Source organism: Zea mays, chromosome 1 (genome assembly GCF_902167145.1).
Source record: "Zea mays cultivar B73 chromosome 1, Zm-B73-REFERENCE-NAM-5.0, whole genome shotgun sequence".
Lineage (NCBI taxonomy): Eukaryota > Viridiplantae > Streptophyta > Magnoliopsida > Poales > Poaceae > Zea > Zea mays.
Genome location: NC_050096.1, coordinates 305,022,082 through 305,033,948, shown reverse-complemented (window position 1 = coordinate 305,033,948; position 11,867 = coordinate 305,022,082). Strand labels below are relative to the sequence as shown.

At 48.5% G+C, this 11,867-nt stretch overlaps 1 protein-coding gene across 1 annotated transcript; it reads left to right on the top strand.

Moving 5' to 3' along the window:
• The first annotated feature begins 2,606 nt into the window (after nt 1-2,606).
• Nucleotides 2,607-5,064, top strand: LOC100272946 (Purple acid phosphatase 15). Its single transcript, NM_001398893.1, has 5 exons — nt 2,607-3,049; nt 3,193-3,724; nt 3,808-4,025; nt 4,121-4,311; nt 4,436-5,064. The coding sequence occupies exons 1-5, from the start codon at nt 2,791-2,793 to the stop codon at nt 4,871-4,873; spliced, it is 1,638 nt and encodes a 545-aa protein (NP_001385822.1). The 5' UTR covers nt 2,607-2,790; the 3' UTR covers nt 4,874-5,064.
• The last annotated feature ends 6,803 nt before the right edge of the window (nt 5,065-11,867 follow it).

Genomic DNA, 11,867 nt, shown 5'->3' with positions numbered 1-11,867 from the left:
GGCGCCATCATTGTTTGTTTACCGGGGCGAGCCAGATGGGACGCCGGTCTTGTTTCCCGTAGCCTGAGCTAGCTAGGGGTAGGGTAATGATGGCCCCCCTGTGACGTGGTCGGTCCGAGCCCTAGGTCGGGCGAGGCGGAGGCTCCTCCGAGGTCGAGGTCGAGTCTGTCTTCCGAGGTCGAGGTCGAGTCCGAGCCCCGGGTCGGGCGAGGCGGAGACCGTCTTCCGAGGCCGAGGCTGTGTCCGAGCCCTGGGGTCGGGCGAGGCAGAGACAGTCTTCCGAAGCCGAGGCTGCGTCCGAGCCCTGGGGTCGGGCGAGGCGGAGTCCGTCGTCTTCTGAGTCGTGGTTGAGTCCGAGCCCTGGGGTCGGGCGAGGCGGAGTCCGTCGTCTGAGGCCGAGCGCTGGGGTCGGGCGAGGCGGAGCTTCCTATGGGGCCTGAGGCTGGACTTAGCTACTGTCAGACTCACTCTGTCGAGTGGCACAACAGTCGGAGCGACGCAGGCGGCGCTGCTTTCTTGTCGGGTCGGTCAGTGGAGCGGCGAAGTGACTGCGATCACTTCGGCTCTGTCGACTGAAGAGCGCGTGTCAGGATAAGGTGTCAGGCGATCCTTGCATTAAATGCTCCTGTGATACGGTCGGTTGGCGTGGCGATCTGGCCAAGGTTGCTTCTCTGCGAAGACTGGGTCTCGGGCGAGCCGAAGGTGTGTCCGTTGCTTGAGGGGGTCCTCGGGCGAGACGTGAATCCTCCGGGGTCGGCTGCCTTTGCCCGAGGCTGGGCTCGGGCGAAGCGAGATCGTGTCCCTTGAGTGGACTGAGCCTTGACCTTAATCGCGCCCATCAGGCCTTTGCAGCTTTGTGCTGATGGGGGTTACCAACTGAGATTAGGAGTCTTGGGGGTACACCTAATTATGGTCCCCGACATTTTTAGATTTCTTGTACTAGCTATGAGATCAAACAATGTGGTACAATAGAAACTAATTTCCGATGCGGGCAAAAGTTTTATATTTGGGACTCTACCTCGAGTTTATATCTAAACGGAGATAGAACCATGTAAATGCAGATGAATATGAGAAGGAAGGTGAAAGAAGGGAAGTCCCCTCTGTTTATAAGGTGTGTGTTCATAAATATTTAGATTTTTTAAAAAAAAATCAAACGTTTGAGATTGAATTGATTAATCAAGTGCTAACATGTGTACGAACGTCGCCCTGTATCGACCACGGTCGGTCGGTTTGAACCATGGTTCTAACACACCGGTTAGTATTGGCATCTGAACCGAGCGACCCACACTACGGCGGACTTGTCACGCTATCTATCGGGGTTGGAACAATAAGGATCTCTAAATTTAGAGGATGAGGTCATCCTATACTTCCTCCAGCAGCGTACTTTAAACGGTCTTCTAAATTTAGAGGACGCTGCAATCATCTATATATAGAGTTTCTATAAATAATTCTTTATCCATTTGAATACTTTAACAACCGGTTTAGCAAAACTAAAATGTGTACAATACATTTTGAGAACATGACAAATATGTATGTACAGAAAAAAAATCTTTAATATAAGTATTTGTGCATAGTAGACATGATTTAGAGGAAATTGTTGGAGAGTAATGAGATATAAGAGCAACTCCAGTAGTTCTCTAAAAGACTTGCTAAATCAATAATTTAGGTAGTTAACATGAAAACTATTCTCCAACAGTTCTCTAAATGAAATTTCTAAATTTAACAACTTGTCATCTAACCTCATTTTCTCTCTACATTTGGCAACCATTTAACAACTCCCTAAACAAAAATGTTGACGGCATTACATAGTTTTTGTGACTTATTTTTTATGTGGATAAATGCAAAATAAAATTACAATCTAAATATATTTAGAGAACTATTGGAGAACTCACATTTTTTTACTCTAAAAGCCATTTAGCAACTTCTTAAATCTGTGATTTAGAGAGCTAAAATTTACATAACTATTGGAGTTGCTCTAAGAGATAAAATCTTGAGAAGTCTCTAAATAATAGATATAGAATATAGATATAAAGTAAGTTGCTGCAAACCACAAACCAGTCAGAGTCCGGTACCAGACAAAATAGAGAAGCTACTATTGATAGCCTGTACAGCCGGAGGTTACCAACACAAGAAGCAAGGAATAACGGCCCGCTCTCAATCTCGATGGATGCCTACGTGAGTAGCAAGGAGCAGGTATCAATAAGCGCTATCCTATCCAAACGAGATGGGACAGTGACAAAATAAGGAGAAAATCTTTATCTATTGGAAAGAGGGCACAACAATAGTGGGAACGTGCGATGGGTGCAGAGGACATGAGCAGTGGCCGGCCAATCTCATCGGTCGGCGGCGGCATCTCCCATGGCGGGCGATGGGATATTCCTCCCGATCCTGCAGCATCATCCTCTCTTTTCTTTCTCCGACCACAGGAAGAAAAGCTCAAAGCTACTACAGGTACTGTACGCGTAGCCTAGGCAACTGTTCGCCACGTAGCACCACATTGACCGTCTGGCCCGCAACTCCCCACCCTTTCCCGGCCGCTCGCCTTTTCTCCTCTTCTCCGATCTCTCTCCCCCTCTTGACCGCCCTTGGGATTTGGGGGGCCCTGGGCAAATTGCGGTGGCCGGGGCCCGCCGCCGCGACAGCTCCGTCCGTCCTCGGTTCCGCTCTTCCGTCCGATCCATACGTTTCCGTTCCCTATAAATTCTTTAAATTCCCGCAAGTCCCGTACCGCTCAGCCAACCCAACACGACGGCGAGTCGACGGCGAGTGGGAGGGAACACCGCAGCAGCGATGCGTCGGGGCTCGCTTTCGCTGCTGCTGCTTGCGGCGGTGGCGGCGGTAGCGGCCACCGCGGTTCCCGCCGAGCCGGCGTCGACGCTGTCCGGGCCGTCGCGGCCGGTGACGGTGGCGATCGGAGACAGGGGCCACGCGGTGGACCTGCCGGACACGGACCCGCGGGTGCAGCGCCGCGTCACGGGCTGGGCGCCCGAGCAGATCGCCGTCGCGCTCTCCGCCTCGCCCACCTCCGCCTGGGTCTCCTGGATCACAGGTACTCCACCGTATAAAAGAAAAAGAAAAAAAAAACATCCTTTGGCCTGGATTCCCTCTCTGCCTGCCTGCAGGCTGCAGCAGAGCACATCGCCGCCGGTACCGTCGCAGGCTCCGCTCATCCATTCATCTCCCTGCCTGCAGGGGACTACCAGATGGGCGGCGCCGTGGAGCCGCTGGACCCCGGCGCGGTGGGCAGCGTCGTGCGGTACGGCCTCGCCGCCGACGCCCTCGACCACGAGGCCACCGGGGAGTCGCTCGTGTACAGCCAGCTGTACCCGTTCGAGGGCCTCCAGAACTACACCTCCGGCATCATCCACCACGTCCGCCTCCAGGGCCTGGAGCCTGGGACCAGGTACTTGTACCGGTGCGGCGACCCGGCCATCCCGGACGCCATGAGCGACGTGCACGCGTTCCGCACGATGCCGGCCGTCGGGCCGGGGAGCTACCCGGGGCGGATCGCCGTGGTCGGGGACCTCGGGCTCACCTACAACACCACCTCGACGGTGGACCACTTGGTGCGCAACCGCCCCGACCTGGTGCTCCTCCTCGGCGACGTCTGCTACGCCAACCTGTACCTGACCAACGGCACCGGGGCGGACTGCTACTCCTGCGCCTTCGCCAAGTCCACGCCCATCCACGAGACGTACCAGCCGCGCTGGGATTACTGGGGAAGGTAGAACGATGAACTCTGAAGATCATATCAGAATGCTGATGGATGGATGGATGCAGAGCTGAGAGCGATTGTCGTGCGCGCAGGTACATGGAGCCCGTGACGTCGAGCATCCCGATGATGGTGGTGGAGGGCAACCATGAGATCGAGCAGCAGATCCACAACAGGACGTTCGCGGCCTACAGCTCGCGGTTCGCGTTCCCGTCGGAGGAGAGCGGGTCCTCCTCGCCGTTCTACTACTCGTTCGACGCCGGCGGCATCCACTTCGTCATGCTTGCGTCCTACGCCGACTACAGCAGATCAGGTGAGATTTAGGCCTGGCCGTCGACTGCTGTCTCACAAAGCAGTGCAGTGCAAATCATCTGACAGCAATTAAAACAACTTGGAGTGCTCGCTCAGGTGCGCAGTACAAGTGGCTGGAGGCGGACCTGGAGAAGGTGGACAGGTCGGTGACGCCATGGCTGATCGCGGGCTGGCACGCGCCCTGGTACACCACCTACAAGGCTCACTACAGGGAAGCCGAGTGCATGAGGGTGGAGATGGAGGAGCTCCTCTACGCCTACGGTGTCGACGTCGTCTTCACCGGCCACGTAAGCCTTCGGAGTCGGCTGCTTAGTACTAACTAGCTCGCTCTTGTCTATCTGCAAGACTGACGGATGATGGTCTGAGACTCTAAGCTGAGCAAGAACGAACATGGTGGTGGTCTGTGACCAGGTGCACGCGTACGAGCGGTCGAACCGGGTGTTCAACTACACGCTGGACGCGTGCGGCCCCGTGCACATCTCGGTGGGCGACGGCGGCAACCGCGAGAAGATGGCGACGGCGCACGCGGACGAGGCCGGCCACTGCCCGGACCCGGCGTCGACGCCGGACCCCTTCATGGGGGGCCGCCTCTGCGCCGCCAACTTCACGTCGGGCCCCGCCGCGGGCCGCTTCTGCTGGGACCGCCAGCCGGAGTACAGCGCGTACAGGGAGAGCAGCTTCGGGCACGGCGTCCTGGAGGTCAGGAACGACACGCACGCGCTCTGGCGGTGGCACCGCAACCAGGACCTCCATGCCGCCGCCGCCGCCAACGTCGCCGCCGACGAGGTCTACATCGTCAGGGAGCCCGACAAGTGCCTCGCCAAGACGGCCAGATTGTTGGCCTATTGATTGATCCATCACTCCTAGCTACTCCTACTCTGGTCGCTGCCTATTGATTGATCCATCAATCCTGTTAATTTTCAGAAGAGTTTCAGAAGAGTCTTAATACTCCTAGTCTTAATAGTCCTAGCTATGCAAATATGCAGTGTTAATTTGCGGCAGTACCAGATTAAGCTTCCATCCAGATTGGCAGCGGTCAATTCTTGTCCTTGGCACACTACTCGAGATGAAATAAGCTTTACCTTAAAACCAACTGTTTAGATCGGTGCAATTATAATTTATAGAGACAAAAATATTTAAAAACGGTAGCAGATCAGAAGTCGGATTAAAGTCAAACAAACACCGTACACGTGCGTGTACTACCAAACTAATCCATCGAATTCATTGCATAGCGAAGGTTTTGCCGTCCACTTTTCGCCGTGGGCAAGACCAGGGTCATCAATTCCGTTTTCAAGTTAAATCCTGATGATTTGCGAAAACGAAATTCCAACCGAAATTCGTCGGATCTCGGTGAATTTCGACCGAACAGAAAATTCAAATCCAAAAAACGGAAACTTCTATTCCAGTGATTTTTCGCCAGAAAATGATGAAAATGGTTGGGAAATGATGGGAAAATTATGTATTTATGAAAAAATGGAAAATTTGGCACAGTTTCCCTTAATTATGTCTATATTGACAGATTGTAATGCGCAACATATAACAAACTCCGGCACACAATGAGAAATACAAATATGAAACACATTATTCATATCCAAATTCCACAGGTACTTAGTCTAAAGTGCAAAGTCCATTACAATAAAGTCCGTATTCCAATTAATACAACACATTGCATCCACAGTAAACGAAAGTATTGTCCATTCATAGTCCATGAAGCAACAACATAGTCCCTGCATATGAAGATTCTGTATTAAATGAATGGAATAAATATGAAAAGCGAAACAGAGATATATATTTTTTCGGTTGCATGCGTGAATTCCGACCGGAAAGCTATATCAAACTCAAAAAAAATCGGAATTCCTCTTTTCGGTCAGAATTTCGGTGTTTTTTCGCCGGCAAATGATGGAAATGGTTGAAAATTTTATTTCACTCACCAAATCTCCATGTTTTTTATCATGCATCGTATCAATAAGATCATATGAACCTCTAGTTTTTATCATAGTTTTCTCCTAAAATTAATATATATTTTTTGAATTTTTAAAATCTAGAACGAAATTTGCCAAAATTCCACCAAATTTGGATACATACTAGTAACGAAATCGAATTTTTTTTGGCGAAATTCGCCAAAATCCGAGTGAAATTGTTAACCATGGGCAAGACCAACTTCACATTCGCTGTCGGAGTGGAGCCGCGAGAAACGTAAGGATCTAGCACTCGTCAACGACAAAAACGGTTCGATACTAGTACAACAATCAAGTAGTACCAGTGGGATCAAGTGCCCGTTTAGCAGGGCTCCTAGTATATATGCCCAAACGTTCGTGTTGGGCCAGGCCGGCCTGGGTACGAAAGGAACCGGTCCAAGCCTGGCCCGATTTATATGTCGTGTCGTATCAGGCCGGCTCGTGGGCTACAGTAGCCGGTCTAGACTCAACACGACTAAGCTTACACAGGTTGGACCGGGCCGGAGGCACGACGGGCTATTAGTGCCGTGCTCGGGCTAGGGCACATAAACAGGTTTGTACACAAAAAATATACACAGTTTCATACATATTTCTACACAGATTTCAACATTATACATAGAATTTATTAAAAAATGGAGCCTCAGTGCAATGCTGACTCGTTAAAAACCATTTCTAGGTAAAAACTCACACCTCGTGAGAAAACCTTATGAAGAAAAGAGTACAGCCAGCTCCTTTTAGAGTTATAGTTCAAGTGTCCATTACAGTGCTACATATTGATAGTCCGTTACATAAATCATGAGTTCAAGTTCTAACTGTTCTGTTCCTTGTCACTTCAACTCTTTCTTGCTCCTTTGTCTTGATCCCATCAATTGTTTCTTGTTCACCATCCAGGTACAAAGATTCAAAAGCCACTTCTAGTTCTTTGGTGTCCTTTTCCATCTCATGCTGCTTGTGCAAGTCTGCTAGCTCCTAGTCCTTGATGCATGAGAGAACCTCCACCATGTCAGTTATTAGCCACTGTCGCCGTTCCTCGAAGACCTTGCTAGCAAGACTAAGGGCCCGTTTGGCAAAGCTCCAGCTCCTGCTTCTTTAGCTCCAGATCCTGATCCTCGTGAGTAGGGATGAAAACGAACGGGAACGGTCGGGAAATACCGTCAACCGTTTCCGTTACCATATTTTTTCACCGAAAACGGGAGCGGGAGCGGGACCACTGGTATCGGTAACGGGATCGGTATATACGGTTGTACGAAAACGATAAAAAAACGAACGGAGATATAACGGAAATGGACGGTATTCAGAAAATAGCCGAAAACATAATCGTCCGAATGAGTCATGAGTGAGTAGTGGTTGACTGGCTATCATGCATTACCGGTGGCGTGCTGTTTTACCTTACAATAGTTTTCAATTTTTAATTTTATCCCTTGTTAACCGACACTCACAAACCAGCATGCTAGAGTAGTAGAGTTCACGTTCATGGCCTAGTATGAAATGGTATGAATAATAGAAAGACACATATTTGATGTGAATTTGGCTTCTTAGATAAATCTAGCGGGTCGCTCGCAATGGCAGCATGTCAGCTACGCGATCGCCAATAAATGTTGGGATGACTTTTTGGGCACATATAAATCCTGAGAACCTGAGAACCTGTTCGTAGAGTGCTGGATGACGCATATAAATCCCTTTCATCACTCACATATAAATCCTGAGAACCTGTACATAGAGTGCTGGATGACGCATGGGCGCCATGGACCAATGCAATTTAAGGTTAGCTAATGGGCTGCGCCATGGCCCATGGGTGATGCTAATGGGCTGGACCTCTAATGTATAAGGAGATAGGTATCCCGTGTAAAATTATAAACGGGATAAAACGGGACAATCCCGGTTAAATATGGGATACCAGAAATACGGGCGGAAAACTGCCTCAACCGTTTTCGTTCCCGTTCCCATTAACCCCATCCCGGTTCCCGTCCCGTTACCATATTTTCCCGCAAATACGAAAACGGTCGGGATAAAAAGGGAAAACGGTACGGGTCGAGACGGGATTTTTCCTGTTCGTTTTCAACCCTACTCGTGAGGAGCTGATCCTCCTGATTTTCCTAGAGAATCAGAATCATTTTAAAAACCGTTTGGCAAGTAAACTGATTCTTGTCTGCTGAGAGTTGGTGGTCTGTGGCGATTGTCTGTTTTACCCTTTGCAGTTCAACTTTGCTACAAACCAATAAGTAGGATACATATATGGAAAAAAAATTATGAAACAATAACATATAAAATATTCTCATCATAGTAGTGCATAAAATGGTCTCAAATGTTTAATCCATAAATTGGCTCGTTATGTTTTTGTCCAATGGCAATTGCGGGTAATTTCGATCAAACTTTAAGGGGAGGTCCATATTTGGTTGGTTGAGGAGCTGTTTTAAGGTAAGGTGGAGCAGGTTTTTTTAGATCCCACCTTTCTTCACAAAAACGACTCCCAGTCTTTCGTCTCCACACGAGAATCAGTTTAAAAAAATACCTGTTTGGCACGGCTCCTCCAGATCCTCGCTTAGAATCAGTAGCTGGAGCTGTGCCAAACGGGCCCTAAAAGTGGATGAAAGTCGCCTAGAGGGGGGGGGGGGTGAATAGGGCGAAACTGAAATTCTCAAAAACAATCACAACTACAAGCCGGGTTAGCGTTAGAAATATAATCGAGTCCGCGAGAGAGGGCGCAAAACAAATCGCAAGCGAATAATGAGGTAAGACACGCGGATTTGTTTTACCGAGGTTCGGTTCTCTCAAACCTACTCCCCGTTGAGGAGGCCACAAAGGCCGGGTCTCTTTCAACCCTTCCCTCTCTCAAACGGTCCCACGGACCGAGTGAGCTTCTCTTCTCAAATCACTTGGGAATCAAACTTCCCGCAAGGGCCACCACACAATTGGTGCCTCTTGCCTTAATTACAAGTGAGTGTTTGATCACAAGAAAGAATCAAGAAAGAAGAAAGCAATCCAAGTGCAAGAGCTCGAAAGAACACAAGCAAATCTCTCTCTCTAGTCACTAGGGCGTTGTGTGGAATATGGAGAGGATTTGATCTCTTTGGTGTGTCTAGAATTGAATGCTAGAGCTCTTGTAGTAGTTGGGAAGTAGAGAACTTGGATGCAATGAATGGTGGGGTGGTTGGGGTATTTATAGCCCCAACCACCAAAAGTGGCCGTTGGAAGGCTGTCTGTTCGATGGCGCACCGGACAGTCCGGTGCACACCGGACAGTCCGGTGCCCCCGCCACGTCATCAGTGCCGTTGGAAATTGACCGTTGGAGTTCTGACTTCTGGGCCCGCCTTGATGTCCGGTGGCGCACCGGACATGCACTGTTCACTGTCCGGTGCGCCGGCATGGGCGTGCCTGACCTCTGCGCGCGCTGGCGCGCAATAAATGCGCTGCAGGTAGCCGTTGGCGCCTGAAGTAGTCGTTGCTCCGCAGATGCACCGGACAGTCCGGTGCACACCGGACAGTCCGGTGAATTATAGCGGAGCGGCTGGAATGAAAACCCGAGGCTGGCGAGTTCCGGAGGCCGCCCTTCCTTTGAGCACCGGACATGTCCGGTGCACACCGGACAGTCCGGTGAATTATAGCGGAGTTGCCTCTAGAAATTCCCGAAGGTGGCGAGTTTGTGTTGAAGTCCTCTGGTGCACCGGACATGTCCGGTGGTGCACCGGACACTGTCCGGTGTACACCGGACAGTCCGGTGCCCCCAGACCAGAGGTGCCTTCGGTTGCCTTTAGCTCTCTATTTGAACCCAACTTTGGTCCTTTTAATTGGCTTGATGTGAACCTTTGACACCTGTATAACTTATTAACTAGAGCAAACTAGTTAGTCCAAAGGTTTGTGTTGGGCAATTCAACCACCAAAATTATATAGGAACTAGGTGTAAGCCTAATTCCCTTTCAATCTCCCCCTTTTTGGTGATTGATGCCAACACAAACCAAAGCAAATATAGAATTGCATAATTGAACTAGTTTGTATGATGTAAGTGCAAAGGTTGCTTGGAATTGAGCCAATATAAGTACTTACAAGATATGTATGGATTGTTTCTTCATCTTTAACATTTTGGACCACACTTGCACCACATGTTTTGTTTTTGCAAAAATCTTTTGTAAATCTTTTCAAAGTTCTTTTGCAAATGGTCAAGGGTAAATGAATAAGAGTTTGCAAAGCATTTTCAAATTTTGAAATTTTCTCCCCCTGTTTCAAATGCTTTTCCTTTGACTAAACAAAACTCCCCCTAAATGAAATCATCCTCTTAGTGTTCAAGAGGGTTTTGATGATTCAAATTGAAATACTATTTTCTCCCCCTTTTGAACTCAAAAAGATACCAATTGAAAAATACTCTTGGAAAACACTAATTTTTTTTTTGAAATTGGTGGTGGTGCGGTCCTTTTGCTTTGGGCTCATACTTTCTCCCCCTTTGGCATGAATCGCCAAAAACGGAATCATTAGAGCCCTCGAAGTATTTTCTCCTCCTTTGGTCATAAAATAAATGAATGAAGAGTATACCAAAGTTGGAGAGATGCTCGGAGTGACGGCGAAGGAAGAGTAGTGGAGTGGAGTGGAAGCCTTTGTCTTCGCCGAAGATTCCCATTCCCTTTCAGTATACCTATGACTTGGTTTGAAATACTCTTGAAAACACATTAGTCATAGCATATACAAAAGAGACATGATCAAAGGTATATTTATGAGCTATGTGTGCAAGTTAGCAAAAGAAATTCCTAGAATCAAGAATATTGAGCTCATGCCTAAGTTTGGTAAAAGTTTGTTCGTCAAGAGGCTTGGTAAAGATATCGGCTAATTGATCTTTAGTATTAATGTATGCAATCTCGATATCTCCCTTTTGCTGGTGATCCCTAAGAAAATGATACCGAATGGCTATGTGCTTAGTGCGGCTATGCTCGACGGGATTGTCGGCCATTTTGATTGCACTCTCATTATCACATAGCAAAGGAACTTTGGTTAATTTGTAACCGTAGTCACGCAGGGTTTGCCTCATCCAAAGTAATTGCGCGCAACAATGACCTGCGGCAATGTACTCGGCTTCGGCGGTTGAAAGAGCGACCGAATTTTGCTTCTTTGAAGCCCAAGACACCAAGGATCTCCCCAAGAACTGGCAAGTCCCTGATGTGCTCTTCCTGTTAATCTTACACCCCGCCCAATCGGCATCCGAATAACCAATCAAATCAAATGTGGATCCCCGAGGGTACCAAAGCCCAAACTTAGGAGTATAAGCCAAATATCTCAAGATTCGTTTTACGGCCGTAAGGTGGGATTCCTTAGGGTCGGATTGGAATCTTGCACACATGCAAACGGAAAGCATAATGTCCGGTCGAGAAGCACATAAATAGAGTAAGGAACCTATCATCGACCGGTATACCTTTTGATCCACGGACTTACCTCCCGTGTCGAGGTCGAGATGCCCATTGGTTCCCATGGGTGTCTTGATGGGCTTGGCACCCTTCATCCCAAACTTGTTTAGAATGTCTTGAGTGTACTTCGTTTGACTAATGAAGGTGCCCTCTTGGAGTTGCTTTACTTGGAATCCTAAGAAATACTTCAACTCCCCCATCATAGACATCTCGAATTTCTGTGTCATGATCCTACTGAACTCTTCACATGTAGACTCGTTAGTAGACCCAAATATAATATCATCAACATAAATTTGGCATACAAACAAGTCATTTTCAAGAGTTTTAGTAAAGAGTGTAGGATCGGCTTTTCCGACTTTGAAGCCATTAGTAATAAGGAAGTCTCTAAGGCATTCATACCATGCTCTTGGGGCTTGCTTGAGCCCATAAAGCGCCTTAGAGAGCCTATAGACATGGTTAGGATACTCACTGTCTTCAAAGCCGGGAGGTTGCTCA